The sequence below is a fragment of the Bacillus rossius genome, chromosome 14 (assembly GCF_032445375.1).
Source record: "Bacillus rossius redtenbacheri isolate Brsri chromosome 14, Brsri_v3, whole genome shotgun sequence".
In the NCBI taxonomy this organism is placed as follows: Eukaryota; Metazoa; Arthropoda; class Insecta; order Phasmatodea; family Bacillidae; genus Bacillus; species Bacillus rossius.
The window spans coordinates 20,542,379-20,561,483 of NC_086341.1; the positions used below are offsets into that span (position 1 = coordinate 20,542,379).

The 19,105-nt window shown below is 36.7% G+C and overlaps 1 protein-coding gene across 1 annotated transcript; it reads left to right on the forward strand.

Moving 5' to 3' along the window:
* The first annotated feature begins 344 nt into the window (after positions 1-344).
* On the forward strand, positions 345-16,945 carry LOC134538704 (growth hormone-inducible transmembrane protein-like). The gene is made up of 8 exons (XM_063380143.1): positions 345-558; positions 2,377-2,579; positions 5,431-5,542; positions 7,116-7,257; positions 7,865-8,040; positions 13,424-13,545; positions 14,457-14,628; positions 16,350-16,945. Exons 2-8 carry the CDS (start codon positions 2,381-2,383, stop codon positions 16,429-16,431), a joined length of 1,005 nt encoding a protein of 334 aa, XP_063236213.1. The 5' UTR covers positions 345-558; positions 2,377-2,380; the 3' UTR covers positions 16,432-16,945.
* Positions 16,946-19,105: the final 2,160 nt, after the last annotated feature.

Consider the following 19,105-nt stretch of genomic DNA (forward strand, 5'->3'; position numbering starts at 1 on the left):
AGAAATTATATAGTTATATCTTGCATGAAAGTTCATAGCATTTGACATGTCCCGACAACAGTGTCGGGTGCTGGAGTGGCTTGAGTTGGGGTGAATTCCCCCCGGAGTGTCTCGTCCTCAGTTGTCACTGCCGAACAGCTCCTGAGTCGGGCAGTCAGCCTGCCCTTTTGCTGAGCAGGGAACAAGGAAGCAGAGGGGGCAAAGGACCTGGATTGTAATCCTCGAAATGCTGCTTTAGGAGGAGAGTCCTAGAGCATAATCCTCGAGAGACTGCTTCAAATGAAGAGGGATAAAAAAATCACAATCTCGAGGTCTGTTCCGTTTATTAAGAACGTATTTCCACGTCTTTCTGTGTATCATTTCTATGATATTGCGAAGCGAATTCGATTACTTTCTACGAAGTTCTATCTGGTGTGCTCTGTTTCTGTTTGGCGTTCAATTTGATGTTGTAGAAATTTTCGTGACTACTCGAGTTGTATTGTTTGTATCAATTAATTGTTATATTGGTATTTGGCAATAAATTATTCGATAATTACTCATTGACAGTTAAGTACTGCGGTAAGTTTTTTTTTCTTGTCTTAGTTTTTACCACAATATTGCATCTATATTGCGTCATTCTTTTTATTTATGTATATATTGGTAAAATGTCCTTGTTTTAGCATTAAAGGGATGTTTAAACGTATGTCATTATTGTTTGTTTTGTGGCTAGCAAGGTATTGTCAGATAGTGAAAGCATAGTTTTTGGGAAGGGGGTTGGAGGTTTTGAATGACTTGCTACTGAGGGGAAGACCAATTGCAAGTGTACCAAATCAAGTCAAGAGGTAGGAGGTTTACTAATGGTCTTGAAAAGAATGAGAATCTCAGCTGATCAGTATAAGGTCCGTTATACTATGACTCGGAAACGGGAGACATCTCCCCGAACATCTCACTATCGCGTGTCTGCTGCTTCCACAGTGTACGTACACGTAACAATGGCAATTAATGAGATTATAGCACGGGCAGAATTTACATGTATAATCAAAATACACCGCAAAGTAATAATATGAGACTAGATTTTTTTTGTACTTGCAACAATTCTTAACACATGGCTTCCACAGCAGCCAAATACTTTGCTTCTGTTGGTTTGCACGGAGCAACATAAACGGAAGAGCTCAGCATTGTAAAGCTAATCCATAGGAGTTCGTCTCCTTCTGCGTGTTGTTGTAGAAACTCATTTCCGTGAGATCCTCCTCTGTTTTTGTTGCTCCATCTCCGTTATCGTGTCATTGTAGAATGGGCTTGATAAAGGAAATAGTTTTGGTAGACGTTAAATAAAAAGGTGGACTTATGTTAGTAAAGGTGTAGAGCTTGTGGGAATCTAGGAGACAGAATGATTAAGAGAGAATTGCTTAGAAGCAGGAGGAAGTATTCTAAAAAATTTCCAGGGTGGAGCTGAATATATAGTGATTTAAATTCACCATTGATGAGATTGGTTGACAAATGTAGAAAAAATGTAGTTTGAATGAGTGAGAGTTTGTGTAAAGGCTCTGCTACAGTTGAATGGTCCTTGGATATGATGCTATGTGCTGTTCCCATTTTTGAAAACTGTTATATATTATGTAACTCTCGAAGTTATGTGCTCTGTCGCTTAGGTCGCTATAGCCAACTCTTAGGGGTCAACAGACTTGCAGGGCATGCATGATTGGTCTTTTTTTTTTGTGATGTCGCTTAACATTATACCAAATGAAATGTCTACCTGATGTACATATAAAGATGCAATAAACACAATTTAGACTATAAAATAGAACGAGATACTAACAAAATTTATTAAAACAAGCTTACCCACAATTGGCCAAAAAGGTTTTTAGGAACATAACAAAAAAGTATTTCCTATGTTTATGTTCACTATATGTTATTTTATTATATATTTGGTAATTGCAGAATTTATAGAAATACATTTTGAAGCAATTTTAAATTGTACTGTGAATCATACTTAAAGCTGGCTGGAATGACGGGTGTGTCCATCCTATAGGGCGGCTGTTTCCTATGATTGTCGACTCCATTCCATCTCTGTAGACTCTTGTCTCAGGCGGGAAATTACAAGTCAATTTTAATTTTTTCACTGCAAATAATTAGCATTTACTAAAGCTTTAATCTACATATAACTAAAATATGCATATATTCGATGAGCGTCCGTCAAAAAATGCCCCAATACACCCAAAAAAGGTTTTCATGCAAGGTGCCCATCTGTGCCAGATTAAAAAAGTGCCTAATTGAAGAATGCAGTGTTAAAATGTGCACAACTGTAATTCTAGATGCTGTATAAATTTTTGTCTATTCAATTTATTTGGTTAAAAAAGACCCTAATTGCTATTTGGTTTGGTTTTTCCCACCCAGGAAAATGCTTGTCTCAAGACTGTGCCAGGTGTCGATCACACCGGCGGCCAGGGCGCTGTTGCGACAGAGTGCTCCGCCCGCTCACGCGGCCCGCTTCCAGCCCCTCCGCAAGTTCACCGGGGGCGGCCGGAGCGGCTTCAAGGAGCGCTTGGCGGAGCGCCGGTCCCTCCAGGAGCAGATCACACAGCCCGCGGGCGAGACAGGTAACGAGGTGTTCACTTCTGTTTATAGCTGTACGTTAGCTATGACTGATATTATCTCTGAAAATGTTTTAATTTTCTCACTTAAGAAGTTTTACGTTCCTACAAAGTACAGGAAATTTTGTGTTACATTTGCTTATATTTACGTTTGGTTACATATATTTAAAAATCACCTTTTGATACTCAAAAACTTGTAGATAAATTTTATTTGAAGTTCTTGAAAAAGTCCTTAAATTGGTCCACCAGATAATATTGTAGACACCATGATGATGCTCGAGTAGGCTTGTGCAGTTCCCTGATGTGCAAGGGAAGCTCTTGTACATCTCGACTTTCGCCGCAGCTAAACTGAATCACATGAAATGGTGTTTAATGTTCAGTTAAAACAGCTACAGCTAAACCCTGGGTAAATATTTACTTGGGCGGTATTTCCGAAAAAAAATGTTAAAAATCCGAAAATACCTTTATATAATGCTCTTCAACTTCCTCTTTTCATTAAAAGCGGCGGAGATTAGAAATTCCAAATACTTTAGGAGATATCGAATTTTTAAATTTCTTCATATGTAGTTGAGCGGTATTTGCGAAAAAAAATTTTAAAAATCCGAAAATACCTTTATTATATGCTCTTCAACTTCCTCTTTTCATTAAAAGCGGCGGAGATTAGAAATTCCAAATACTTTAGGAGATATCGAGTTTTTAAATTTCAGCACAAAACCAGCGCATTCCTGTGGCGTGCGTGGACCATTGTTTCTTGTTTACGTACGAGTATTTTTTTTTTTATTGGATAATGATGTCACGTGATTGTTCGTGATAGGCCAGAATTCAAATTAACTAATACGTGATTATTTAGTTCAATTATTGTTTAAAACGGTGTTTAATTACCGCCTCCAACTTAGGTGAGTTTTTAACGTTTCTAATTTTAAAGTCTTATTTGTTATTTTGATATTGTTGCGCAAGTAATTAGTAACAAAAAAATTTACCTCAGTTGTTACTGTACATCCTTTGTTACGGGTTTGTTAGGTAAGGTCAGTTACATTATAAATAATTTAAAATTAAGGAATAATTAAAATTAATTCACATTATTTTTAATATCACCTTAGTTTGAAAGTATTTATAATGTAACTGACCTGACCTAATCGACCATTTTAGTTTACTGTTCACCCTTTGTCCGGGTTTGTTTGGTCAGGTCAGTTACATTATAAATATTTTAAAACTAAACAGCCATTAAAATTAATTCACAAAATAATTTTTTATGTCGGCTTAGTTTGAAAGTATTAATAATGTAACTGACCTGACCTAATCAACCATTTTATTAATTACGCATTCACGATTCACGTATTCACGTCTCACGAACACACAGCAAAATAACAAAAATGGCGCCGCTCGAATGGTTCCACAGGTCTTGTATTGCAAAATTAAAAAATTCGATATATCCTAAAGTATTTGGAATTTCTTATCTCCGCCGCTTTTAATGAAAAGAGGAAGTTGAAGAGCATATCATAAAGGTATTTTCGGATTTTTAACATTTTTTTTTTTGCGAATACCGCTCAACTAATGATGAAATTTAAAAATTCGATATCTCCTAACGTATTTGGAATTTATTACCTCCGCCACTTTTAATGAAAAGAGGAAGTTGAAGAGCATAAAATAAAGGTATTTTCGGATTTTTAACATTTTTTTTCGGAAATACAGCCCAAGTAAATATTTACCAAACCCTGTTGTTTCCACCACTTTTCGAGGAACTGTGGAAAAATATGTGATAAAAAATAAAAACATTTGAAGGAAATCTGCCAAAAAATTGTTGATAGCACATTTTTCTGAGCTTCTCTTGGGGAGCACTGTACTGAATGTGGTGCAGTAGACACCTGTCTGATCCTCTCCTCTTTTCTCCTGTCCTCTCTCCTTACCCAGAAAACAATTCCATGGCACCAGGATGTGTTTTCACCCAGTGGCACCGGCTGTGAAACCACTGTGATGTCGCTCGCCTTTGGACGTGCTACCCTCACTGCGTGCTTCTGTTATTAGTAGACACCTGAAAATTTCATGATCGTGATACTCAAAAAATAAGCACATCACAATTTACAATAATTTTGTTTGTATGCATTTTTTTTTCTCCTCTACAATGCGCCATTTTCAAGATGTAACGTGAATTTATGTGTTTTGAAAGGTTTAGAATCATACTTAGGACCTAGCTGCAATTATTAATTTTTTCTTAAGATAGCTTGAGTGCTCAAAAGTTACAAGATCATCAGTCATCAGTTCTTGTAACTGCTAGGTTCTCGTATGTAGTCACTGTGAGCTCTTTTTTTTTTTTACCCCTTTGCTGATAGTGTGGCATTCAGAGAGCTCAATATTGCTGGTGGTGTTGATGCAGTGATGGTGCTAGTAATTTTTCTCCAATTTGAGGCATGATGTGTTTTCTTTCAGTATGTTTTAATATTAAATTGTTTTTTAAAAGCAAATTAATTTTTTTTATTTCAGTTAATTTTCTGTGCTTTTTATTCAAAAATACATCAAGGTGAAAAACATCAGAATAACAATTGGATAACTTTAAATTATCTGCAGCATTCTATTTGTTCATGTATGTAGCCAACTTTGTTGGATCGAGTAATCTGCAGTTGGCTGTATATTTCTGCTGCAATTACAACTGAAGCGCTCCATAGCAGCAGGTCTGTGGGACGTTGTTAAATGCTGAGCCCTGTCGTAGTGCTCTTTCCTGCAAAATGTGTCTATAGTGTACCTATGTTCAATAATTTGTAGTAATTATTTAATACGTAGTTTTAAAACGTGTTGGGATCAGCGCGACTGCGATGGGATACTTAATCTGCAGCCTTGTGTATTTCGCTCTGTGTCGTAGCGTTTACTGTCGGACGTGGAGCAGTGGCAGGGGGCGCAGCCCTTGGATTGGGGGCGTTGTGCTATTACGGCTTGGGACTCTCCAACCAGGCATCAATCGTCGACCAGGCAGTGTGAGTACTCTGCAATGTACTTGTTAGTTTTGACTAGTGGTGTAACGTGTGTAAAATTTTTAGGCATTCACGAATGCGAATGCGAATATTCAGTTTTCAAATCCCGAGCGTTGGTACAAATTGTTGGAACAACTGACAATCATCCTAGCGTTACCTGCCGGTACTACCGGTGAAGCCACCACATATTTATCACAATTTGCATCTTATTCCAGGAATTGCCGAACTGATGCAAAATAAACTATTTGTTTATTTAACAACGTATTGAAAACAGGGATAACATTTTTGTTAGCTTAGTTTAATATTTAGAGAAGTTGATTTTTTAAAACACTAAAATTTAAAATAATTGTGTAAGTAAAGACTATTAAAGTTTTAAGAGAAGAATATTATTTTGTGTGAATTGCTGATGTCAGTTCTATATTTTCCCCGGTTGTCTGTTCAGTTATGGTTTTTAAAAATTGGTTTTCGGTTCAGTTTTTGGTTAACCTCCACACAATTTAAAGTTGCACTAAGATACCCCAATTACCAATGCCCCACTTTACCATGATTAGACCTCTCTACCATAATTAGACATAACCCCTAGGTAGCACAGTTGCTTCTCATGTCGCTAGATACTGGAGTAGCACTTGCACCGACATCCTGTGATGCAGCAATATCTAGTAATGCAAAATAACAGCTTTTATTTTTTCTGGGTCATTATTTTACAGGCACACCAAAAAAAATTGCTTGGGAAAAATGTAAATATTTGTTTACAAGAGATTAAGTTAAAAAAAACAAAACAAAAAAAACAAAATAAAATAAACTAATGCTGAGTAGCCACATACTAAAGTAGTTGCAGGTAATAAATATATTTTAATAGATAAGGGATGGAACACCCAAGTTAAAAGAGGTCTGTATCAAACATTTATCTGTAACCTGTAATTTTTCATCATTTGCCTGACTCCAATCTTAGGGTTTTATTATACGTACAACTGCTGCTTGGTTTATCCTTAAAACATCTTCTCTTCATCCATTCTTCATTCAATTCCTATTGGTCTTGGTATCCTCCCTCAACATTCTTCCACCGTGTTGGTCTTGACTGAAACTTTTGTTTAGGTTGGTAATACACCATAGAATGGTTTTCCATGTACTAAGTAGGTATACAATCTAACAAAAATGTTAACTATTCTGCATCTTTAATCTTTGTCCTTTGCTTGGTCTTTGATAATCACTCACCAGTGTTGCAAATTTTACGGAAATTTCAGTATAACAAAATGCAATTAACAGAAGGAAAAAAAACTACTAAAATCCTTTTTTTATTTATTCAATTGATAGTTTGAGACAAAATTGAGGTCAGATTAGGAATATCTTTGAAAATCGAGATGAGACATAAAAAAATAATCCCATTTAAAGTTATAATTGTTACTACAAAATTTAAATATTTTAAAAATTCTTTTAATGATGCAAACAACATTTAAAAGTAATATGTTGCATTATCCCGGAAACAGATTTCTGAAATACTGAAATGACATGTGTCTGGTATGGGGAATCTGACAGCACTGTGTAGCAGTCTCACAGCCTCGTGTGTTGTGTGCAGGTTGTGGCCCCAGTATGTGCGTGACCGAGTCCACACGACGTACCTGTACGTGGCCGGTTCAGTCGTCGCTACGGCTGCCGCTGCTACGGCCACGCTGCGTACTCCTGCCCTGCTGAACTTTGTCGGCAAGACCTCTTTTCTCGTAAGTGCCGGCACTACGCCATCATTTAAGACAAGATTTTATAATTTTTATGATTTCTGTTGGTAATACTCCATTAAATAGTATTTTTAATGCAATTTTGTTATATTTTCTTTATTTAAATTTTTTTTGCTTGTATAAATGCTATATTTTTATAATAAATAATGTGTGATAAACTGATTCAAGGCAGGTTATTCCTTCCGCAAAATAATGATAAATCAGCAATTATTTCTATCTTGTAAAAGTGTATAAACATCAGTAGTTAGTTATTGGTTTAGTAAGAAAAGTAAGGCCAAACAAATTAAATGAATATTTCATATCTATACATTTTGATAACAAATTTAATTTTTTGGTGATTTAATTAAGTATTGTTTGAATATTTTATTTTATGGAGAAAAAAGACACACCACTTCGAGGAATGGATCTTGCTGATGGCAGCACCAAATAGTAACTTTTTCGACCATAGAAATGTATCGCACCATAGTAAAACACCCCATTCGACCAAAGTCACATGCCACTATAAACAGTATTTCATGCATTTGAGATGAGTGGAATGACACAGGTAGAGTGCATGAAGCCGGGAACCGTGGCAACGCTTGTCGTGTTGCAGTCCATCGCAGCCTGCATCGCGGCCATGATCGGCAGCGGCATGCTGGTCCAGAGCATCCCGTACGAGCCGGGTTTCGGCGTGAAGCAACTGGCTTGGTTGGGGCACACAGCGATATTGGGCGCTGTCATCGCGCCCATCTGCCTGCTGGGCGGGCCCATCATCATCCGGGCCGCGTGGTGCGTGAGTTCGCCTGTTAATGTACAGATAGTGTTTTGACTGTGGACTGATAACTAAAGCCCTACTTTAACGGTAAATAAATTAAGCAGATTTCGCCATAAAAATTTCTTGATTTCGTCATAAAAATTTTTATATTTCGTCATAAAAACTGCACTTCGGAAGTGTGAATTAAAAAAAAATACACGCTGTACTTACAAAAATTATGTCATATAGAATGCAAATATAATCGGACAGGCCTACATTTTTTTCCAGCTTTCCACAAAACAATACAAATTACAAATCAACAGTTTCAATAGTTAAAAATTACAAAAATTATTCAATATGTAAGACAAGAAGCAAAATTTATGCTAATAACAATTCAGCACTGTAAGTATAACTTAGTCCGAGTTTCTTCAACATGTTATGTTTTACTTCCAAAGTACAATGAGACCATAAGCTCAACGTTTTGAGGTTTCAAACTTCGCCTTTTGTCTGAAAACACATCGGAATATGCTGAAAATGTCCTTTCAGAGTCAACATTTGATACTGGTATCCAAATGGCTTTCAGAGCATTGCATGCAAAAGCTGAATGGTCCAGTTTCAAGGCCAACAGAATTGGAATGATATCCACACTTCCTTCACTCTTTTTCACTTTCTCAACTACTATTTCCTTTAAGGCTGAGTATCCTTCCAAAAATTCTTTTCCTGAAACAGTTGAAACAAATGGCAATTATTTTCCTGCCCTGACCATATCATTGCAAACATCATTCAACATTATTTCCCGTGGATTAAACAGTTGCCCCAAGTTTTGGAAGATATTTTTGGAAGGATCTTCATTAATCAACTTCATCAACTTTGTGTGACATCTCAACCCACAGGACTGGAACTGGGATTTAACCAAACCTTGTTTAACAGCTGCCAACAACTTTAGACTCTCATTTGTTTTTGAGCCAAAATTAAAATCATTCACCAGCTGCAAACTTTTCAACAAGTCTGAGAGTTTTCCACTGATCAAGTGGGACATGGGGTAGCTTGAACCCTCCAGCTGCTTTGTCAGCTCAACCAAAGCACACCCATGTTCGACGAGAAATTCAGCCTGACATTGAATGATTACAATCTCTTCCACTGACAAGGTTTGAAAATACATCAGAGCTTCTGACGACTCGAGCTCCAGTGACTTCAGGTATGTTACCAAGTCGTCAAGGTATGTGTTAACATAACCCACCGACTCAAACCATGAACCCCATCTTGTAAGGACTGGTGATGGAAACAGAACATGAGGCTTTTCTTGTTCTGGATAGCGCTGCTTGAGAAAACACAAGTACTTGTGTTTCCTTTTGCGCGTGTTCATAAATGCTGTTTTCGTTTTGCTAACAAAATTGTTAAGCTCCGGCAGAGATTGGGGCCAAATATTTTGAATGAGATTCAGTTTATGACTCCAACACTGAACATGAAGGACGTCCCTACCCTCAGACGAAAGAACAACTTGTAAAGAATGCACACACTTAGTCATGTAGCGTGCACTGTCACACACAACCGCAACAACCCTTGTATGGTCAACCTTAAATTTTGTCAGTACTTCTAATATTGCCCGCGAGCACTCACTAGCATTAGAATTCTCTAAAATTTTGACCCCGGCAGCAAGAAGAATTTGTGAGTCTGAAGCTTGTAATGTTTTGAAAAGCACCACAAAAACACACTGTCCCTTTTTGTCAGTGGTTTCATCACACAAAATAACAATATCTTGTCCCTCAATTGATTTAATCCACTGCTCCTCAGCCGCTTCTTGGATCTTGGGCACATACGTCTCACGCAATGTTTTTACACATGGTAACTGCCCTCCACCTGTAAGAAAATGGTGCCCTCTAGCGGTATAAACTAGGCATGTGCGAGAAAGACTTTTTTGAATTCGAGACGAGATCGAGAAAGCAATTTAAAAATTCTCGAGAATCGAGTCGAGATCGAGAAATCTGTACTTTAGTTAACAGGATAATATGATCCAAAAAAGTAAAACTCAATACAGTCAAACCTCTATCTATCGTTTTTCAGGGGACCAACAAAAAAATTCAGTAGATACGGACATTCAATAGAAGTGGACTTCACTCTAAGAAATTTAAAAAAATATTTCAACCTCAAAATTAGTGTCAGAAATATATCAGTTACTTGTCATTAAAGTTAATCAGTTGAAAAGTAAATAAAGATGGAAGTTTTTACTTAATTCAATTTACACTTGCAAAAAAAAAAACATACGCACAATAAATCTACATGGAAATTAAAGTCTTTTTCAATATCCTGAAGTCTGAAATATGTTTACTCATGTCATCAAATGTAGAGCTGTACTGAAAAAGCCGATTTTGCCAATATTTAGTTGAATCAACATTTCTACCGACTTCCGATACGCTTGTTAATTTTCGGCCGATATTACTGAAAAACGAGAGAGACTGCCATAACCTAAAAATCCACGATTACCCTTTTCACTTTTCGTAGTAGTACTGCATTCTTTCAGATCGTATTATTTCTTCGCAACATGTGCCAAACGTACATATAAAAATTTAACATCCTTTTTTTCAATAATGTTCTTTAATTTTAATATGTCATAAATAAATACATTACCGTCACGGTAAATATACATCTCGGTTGTTACGGTAACTGTAGTGCAAATGTGGTAGCTATCGTGCTTCTGTAGTAATTATGGTATCGACAAAGAATCTTTAGTTCTTTTTATGGTAATTATCTTAGGATAACAATTGGGTTTGTACTGTAGTTATGGTACATCATCCATATTTCTTCGTAAGTTGTTGTTCAATTGTCTTTTCTTCATATTTACGTGCTCCATTACTTGGCTGCAGATTTAAGGTGATTTTTACTACTGTATACTATTGTTACTGTTTTTATGACGGTTTCTTTCTAATAAATGGTTATTTCTGCAAAATCTTTATGGTTAAACGATCATCTATTATAATTTATAGTGACGGGACCACATATTTTGTACGATCAATGCGGACAAAACGATAATTCGAACATCGGTACAAGCGGACTTTTTTAACCTTAGTTGTATGGCAATTTTGCCGGGACCGTAGAAAGTATACGATAAACACGGACAATCGATACATGCGAGTTCGATAGATAGAGGTTTGACTGTAATCTGACAAACATACATAATTATTCAATAATTTTATCAAGTATTCACAATTGCAATTGCAATTACAACTTTACCTTTACACTCAAGTTTATTTGCCTACTGTCGTATGCAAACATAGTACGTTATTGACTCCATAGTCTATACAGTTTCCTTGAGCCATGGACGGTACTTGATCATGAAAGTCTGAACATTCGCCACTATCGATATGTCACTATCGATACGGACCGCAATTTAAACATCATGTTGCTTGTTATATACTGCTGGCCGTGTGTATAACCTAAGGCCATAAAACAAAATGCAATCGTGGAAGAATTCTGCAGTCATGTTTATATTTTTATTTTTTACCGTACCGTTTTACGTTGATACTTGATATTGATACCGAAAATGATTTATTGTTAACTTTAATGTTGGTTTTATTAACGGAAAATAATCATTTTATTCTGTAATTTAATGTGATAACCACAGCACAATTCATTGTTTACGTTTACCGTTTCATGTAGTGACTTGTAAACGGAAGTTGTTCGTTTTTAACTTTTTAATAATTTATCGTGTATACTAGCGTAACAAGTATATTTTATTCTATTCGATCTACGTTACGTTGAAGATATGTTAATTATTTCAACACGCAACACAAAATGCTGCCTCAATATATTATATTACCTAACCTATTTCTTGTTTACAAAATTCTCGAAAATTCCGAGCCAAAAAAATTATCTCGAGACGAGATCGAGAAAATTTCTGTCTCGACTCGTTCTCGATGATGCCGAGACTCGCACATCACTAGTATAAACATGGAAAAAAATTTAAAACAATTTTAACTTTAACAAGTTTTAACAGATTAGATAGGGTCTTGGAACGTAACAAATAATTTATAATAAACAAATATTCATCCTTACCAGGAACAAAAGTTTCCACAAAGTTTTTTATTGCAGGATCGCCGAGTTTCTCCAATGGTATGTTCGCTTCCATGAAAGCTTTTGTCAAAGATGAGGCAAAAATTTCTTTGTCAACTTTCGTCTTTTTTGCCACCTGAAAGCTGTCACCAACAGAAATTTGCCTTTTGCTTGTGCAGGCTTGTGATTCAGCTGCTGCTTTTTTCTGTCTGTGCACTGTACCATCGCGGCAATGCTTGACACACGTGTCTTTGCGAGCCCACTCTATTTTAACATTACAAAATTTACACATCAATGTTTTGTTCACTTTGTCAAAAACGTAAAATCCATCGCTCTCAAATTCAGGTGCGCGATCAAAAACACTTACAACTTTCGGCATTTTCAACACTCAGTATTAACAAACACGTATTTCATCAATCACGAGATAATTTTATTGTGAACATCCCTTTAGTAAACACATGAACACAATGCGCATGGCCACTGACGTGGTAAACGGATAGAATCGTTAATAGACTGCACCGGCTACACTTTTACGCACAGAAAAAACAGTTGCCATGAATGTATCGACACTTAAATCGATTATCTCGAACTCGGGCGCTTATCGCCTACGCTCGCACTCGCATCTAGCAGGCGTCGATGTGTTTGTTTTGGTTTTCGTTCGTAGGTTACGTTACGTGGAATAGAAAACAGAACAATATTAATTCACATGGGGTTATGAAATGTAGATTTTATGAATAAAGAGCATATAATATTGCTGTAAATAAGTGTAACGCGAGTTTCGGGTGAAAGCAAAATACGTAAATTAGGGTGAACGCTTATGTAAACCAGTGAATTTAAATGATTTAGCGGTTATTTCGCGAATAGATGGTTTATTGTGGGATTTCGCATATAATGTAATTTTGGTGGCATTTCGCGGTATTTCGCGTTATTTCGCGGTTCGCGAAAATTTCCTGGCCCTACTGATAACACCATCTTCCTGACGGAACGACTTACCGCGGCGGTGCGATAACAAAGACTGACTAGTTGCCGGCACTGCCAGCTAGTGGCGCTGCCGCAGCCAGTAGCGCAGGAAGTTCAAACACAGTCTTGATATAAGGAATGTCTCAAAGTCCCAACATATGTACACAAATTTAAAAACATCACAAGTCCAAACAGATGGTCTATAGTATTCATGTGTGTTTATAAAAAAAAATCAAATTTATTTGTACAAAATCTTTAAGTTATGCAATATCATATGTTTATTCTGGGGGTTGGAGGATTAAAAGGACAAGCGGGGCCCGGATCAGCAGGAGACTCCTGTAGTTGGTTTCAAATCAGCGTGTGACTTTGCCCGTCTGTGATGGCTGATTGGCTTCCCCGCTCGCGCAGGTACACCGCTGGCATCACTGGCGCGCTCTCCACCATCGCGGTGTGCGCCCCGAGCGACAAGTTCATGAACATGGCTGGCCCTCTGGCGATCGGGCTGGGCGCTGTCTTCGCAGCTTCTCTCGGTGAGTGCTTCGTTGCTGTCTCGTCGAGTCCTCACACTTCCGTTTCATGCTCGCGTCTTGTCACAGATATTTAAAATATAAGTTAAAAAGTTATAAATTATTATGAATAAAATAATGTTAACATTAACCAATTTAACAAAAGTTTACAAACATTGTATGTATTGGGATGGTGATCGTGCAGCTGTCTGCACGCAGGAGCTAATATAGAGCTGCTGGTGCCATGGCAGGGACAAGATGGGGGATATGAGGTGATTGTGACATGTGACACGCGTCAAGGAGACACTACCAAGACACCATTATTCTGTCCATCTGTCAAGCCTGTGATGAGGCTCAGTAGGTGGTGATAAATGGCAGTCAAATGGCATAAGTTTAGGACTTCAGCTGCACAGTATCAAGTTTTTTTTAACTAAGCATATTTTTGAGGGTAAGTGAACGACAGCATTTAAAGTGGCATGAGTAACTCGTTTAAAGGTTTGTAGTTTTATCAGCTTAGAGATTCTGTGCTGAGAGTAAATAAAAGTGAAGGATCTTTACAACTTGGGGTTGGCGTGGAGAAGCACAAATATTGGCGTAGGAGGGCATGTTGATATTTGCCAATAGCATGAAAATGGTTAAAAGTTAAAAAAAAAAAAAATATTAGTTGAGACCTGTTTTATTAATAAATAAATTTGCAACAACTTTTGTAGTGTGCATTTTTTGTCTCTATGAATAATTGACTTTGAATTTAGTATTTCCTTATTTTTTTTTTTGCTATTACGAGTGTACTCTTAATCAGATAATGTAAGGGGAGTATGGGGAAGAGAATTTATGCTCTTACCTGAGCCTGCATTTTACCCATGTTCAGAACCTCTGCCAACCTGATAGCACCATAAAGTTGAGTTTTTAGAGCAATGCTTGTTTCCTGTGTGCAGGTAGCATGTTTTTCCCTCCGACCACGGCCCTGGGCGCGGGACTGTACTCCATGAGCGTGTACGGGGGCCTGCTGCTCTTCTCCGGGCTGCTGCTCTACAAGACCCAGAGGATAATCAGAGAGGCGGAGGTGGTCCCAATGTACGGCCAGCGACAGTTCGACCCCGTGGCATCGTGAGTAGTTTTGTGGTGATCGAGTGTGACCTGTCTTTGTCTGGATATGTCAGTATTGCTTGGGACTTACAGTAAAACACGTTTTAAGACGTTTCCACACAATACGATTTCCTGTCTAATATGGTCAAATGTTACAGTTAAACCATTTTCTCCATACAATGTACGTTATTTTTCCCCATGAAAGTACACCAAAAACTTATTTTCCTGTAAAACTATGTTTTTTTAATGTTAAAATCCATTATTTATTAGGATATTACAATTTACTTATTTAATTAACAGAAATGCAAAGTTGACTGATTTGTAAATCCTCTTTAGAATGTTATGTTTATGTATACCATTGCCGCTGTGTAGAACATATGAAAATGTAGCCAGCGCTAGTTGGCATTATGTTTCCTTATGTTGATAAACTGTATAGTGTGTGGGCACGTAGTCGAATAGCTCGCAGATTGCATGCAATGCTCACATTCTGTCTCGAGCTGAGTAAACTCTGGTAATAGCCTGCACTATTTTGTGGTGTTTACTACTACAATAGTTATGGGTACAATACATTAGTTCTGTCTCATGTTATGGTTAGACTTTATGTTGTCAATTTAAGTTGATACAACATATCTTTATGTTTCTTAGTATTTATTTTTTAGTAATATGGTGTTAACTAAAAGTGGGATTAAACACAACATTAGAATATCTGTTCGATGTGTAAATTCTCTTTTGGAAATCACAATCTAAATTTTTTATTTTATTTATAGCTTTAGGCCCTTGTTCTTATAACAAAATGTGACAGTAGAATTTATTAATGTATAATTTTAACAAACTATGAACGATACAAATTTTTAAATTTTTCCTATGTGTTTTTTGAAAAAAAGATTTAAGTGTTTTGCTCTACTTAATTTTAATTTCAGAGCCTAGAAATGGTTTCAGTGGCAATTCATTTTTTTGTCACATATTTAACTATTTATCGGGAGTTATGATTGGATGTGTATTCAGACAAAATCAATATTTTATTTAAGTAAAAATATCAAGGGTATTGGTCTGTTTTTCCAATGCAATTTGCATTCTTTCTTAAGTTTTTTTTAAAAAGTTTGTAAATGATTTAACAGCAAACAACGCTTTGTGCAAGCGCAGTATATTTAGCGAAATTCGGACTATATGATTATAGGTATTTTATAAATACCTGAGTTTTGATTTTTTTTTGTAGTTTGTATAGATAAATCACCCTTTAAACCAAAAAGGTGTGCATTACTCTTTTACTTTCTACTTATAAAGTAAATGTTATGGCTACAAATTTCAGATAGACACTATGCCTGTGTTAGATGTGTTCCAGATATAATTCTGGACCTAAGGGGTTCATCTGCAAGAACTGAACTGACAAACATAATTATTTTTTGTCGATTATTTTACAATGTTATTTTCTATAGGGATTTTGTAATATTACAGACAGTTTTCTGCCTTTTTGATAGTGGTGAAGGCAATGGAAGTATAGGGGTTTTTAAAAAGTCCTTAATTTTTGATTGCAAAAGAGGATTCAAACCATGTATCACACCATGAGATAAGAACATGCAGTACCTCTGTTTTTGATGTTAGCAAATAGTTGTATTTAGTTTTTGGTTTTCTTTTTCAGTCATTAATACAATTGTGGATTATTGCACATGCTAACTTTTTGTAATAAAACTAGTATCTGCTCTTCTCAAACATTACAACAAATCATGTACTTTTTTTTCCAGTGCCATAGCCATCTACATGGACATAATCAACATCTTCTTACGCGTCGCTATGATCCTGGCAGGTGGAAACAGGCGACGTTAGAGAAAAGTGTTTAATTTTTAAGATGTGCAAGAGATGTTCCTTAAGACTGATAACAAAGTGGGCTGTAGTAGATCTATTTTAACTCTTAAAGATACTTCAGAATTTGTGATTGAATAAAAATACCATAAATTACTGTTGTTAAGACTAAAGAAATGGTGGAGCTTAAAACAATCACTAGGATCTCTGGCATGGTTATTATTTATGATTATGACTATATGTATTGGAACTGAAGTTATTGGGTTTTTGTCTGTTTTTTCTTCTGAAAAATAAAAATAGCAGTAAAATTTATTTTGCACAGATTAGTACAATCCATCCTGAAGTTGATTTTTTTAAAGATTATTTGTTTTAAGAGAACTTTGCACTAATCAATGTTTGATTCAGTGTTTGTATTGGTACGTTTCATGTCTATTGTACATTTGTGTTTGAGCATACAGTTTTACGAGAGAAGTTATGCAGTGTGTGTAAATATGCTTGTTTAAATGTAATTTAAATAATAAAAAGTTTGAAAAATGTTTTTCTTGTGTTATATTTTTACTACACTAGAGTCCCGTCATAGCGAGGTGTCACGGTTCCGGGTTTGATCCTCGCTATAACCGAATTGGACAGATTTTGGCCCCCAAAAAATAAATCTGAAATAGCATAACAATTGTGTTTAAACCTGTATAATTGGAAAATAACAGGTTATATTAACGTAATCTTAATTTATTTGAGCAGATGTGTGAATTCTCTTTAAAACGATACCCCATGGCCATAAGTACGGATGCGATCACCGATTGCGTCAAAATAACCAGAATACCCTACCACGCCACGTAAGTATTCCATTTCAACCCGCGGCTACGCAGCATTGTCCTGCTATATATCGTCAACGCGGGCTGTCTGCTGGTGGCCATGTTGGTTTAGGATGTTATAAATAGATGGCGCTAGTGTAGCGTGACGATTTAATTCCTCACAAAAAAGCAGGAGTACGGCAATGCACGTACGCCTCAAACGGAATAGTCGCTGGAAAACTATACTTTTTTCATTTAAAAAAAACCTGTAAACGTTTTTCGAAAATAAATTCAGAATTAAACTCAAACCATCACCACCCCCTTCCTGGACAGATACCCCAACTGACCGAAACAAAAGTTACAATAAAACTGTCCTAGTGATTCGGAAATAAATATGGTAGTGCCTACTATTTGCCAGCTAGTAAAATAAATAACGTGACGTGTTTGTTAACGTGTCACGACTGAAATAATTCCAAACACGTTTATAAATATTTGTTTATTATTAACACAATCAATTAGCAACAAGTATAAAGACGGCTCTTGACGTTTTTGACCTAACATAGTTATAAACAATGTTATTATTCGTTAATGAAAATGTCCCAACAAATTAATTAAGAGCATTTATATTTAAAAAAAAATGTGCATTGTTATGTTTAATGGCGGGAAAAAATAGATTTTGTCTATTTTATAAATAATAAGAAATGCGTACAAGTATATGTATATTCAAAGGCTTGGTTTGTTCGAGTCGAGCATACCTTGGCCTTGAAGCCAAGTGGAAGTTTGATAAAAGAAAGAAAGGACGGGATTCTATTTTTAAAGCCACGCACTTAGGTGGCGACTGCAAGGTTGAAGAATGTGACAGGCGTCAACGGCAAGATGTCTAGTGCCGAGCGAGAGCGGTGAAGATAAAGCAGACAAATAACCAAGGCGCGCTTCACGCGATCACGCCGTAAATTCCTCAAAAAGACCTCGTTATAGCCGTGTACTCGCTATTACCGTGCTCGCTATAACGGGATTCTACTGTACTAATAATCATTGTCATGTGTTTGTAAGCAGTGCAGACTAGAATTTTGCAAAAATGGGAATAAATTAAGTCAGCTTAGTTTTGTTAAAGATGTGCAATAGTGTCATTGCTACACGTCTGAGGGAGTTGAGGACAAAATGACCCATTCGCAAAACACTTTAATACCATCTAAAACTTACCATATTTATCCACAGAGGGGTCGCATTCTTAATTTGGGGGGGGGGGGGGGAGGGGAGGAACTTAACATTTTCACTGTAAGGGTTGCCCCTGCATATGGGTCACTAGAGTACTGTGGATACAAGTGAAGTGTTCCTTTCCTCAGCTTGAGAAATACGACACTGGTGTTGACCCTCGGCTCTGTTTATTACGGAAGAGTGCGAGGCGGCATATTCCCCCTCCCCCCCTCCATTGTTTCCCTCATATTCACAACCCATCTAATTTCAACACTTCCTAACAAGACAAAGGAGAAAAGAAGACTGCTATATATTATACCCTTATTTCCCTTTCCTCCATTGCATTGTATTTTTTTTACCCATCCCCTTGTCAGGTGAGAGATAAGGCGGCAAGCTACTCTTTTGTCAGTTCTGTCTATAAAAACTAGCACGCAGTTTACTGTGGAGCTGGAGGAATATAACCACCAGTGACGGCTGCAGGTAGTTTTGTCACGGTATGTTCAGTTAAAAGAGTGGGAAATCTAATTAAAAAAACATTGATTGGGCACAGTTGCATCACAAACAGTCTTCAAGATAGACACGTTAAATTAGTGGCAAAAACAAGGACAAGACGTCGAAGGATTTCCTTGTACTAAAAAAGATTAGCACTTTTAACAAAAATTTTCATCCGTGGACAAAATATGCCAACATGACAGTATGCAAAGAACTTT

What these genes read in the sequence shown, in the direction of transcription:
- LOC134538704 (XM_063380143.1), top strand. Translation starts at nt 2,381, where the DNA reads ATGCTTGTCTCAAGACTGTGCCAGGTGTCGATCACACCGGCGGCCAGG. An exon ending in TGTCTTCGCAGCTTCTCTCG is followed by an intron (nt 13,546 to 14,456) that starts GTGAGTGCTTCG and finishes TCCTGTGTGCAG; the next exon opens with GTAGCATGTTTTTCCCTCCG. An exon ending in CAGTTCGACCCCGTGGCATC is followed by an intron (nt 14,629 to 16,349) that starts GTGAGTAGTTTT and finishes TTTTTTTTCCAG; the next exon opens with TGCCATAGCCATCTACATGG.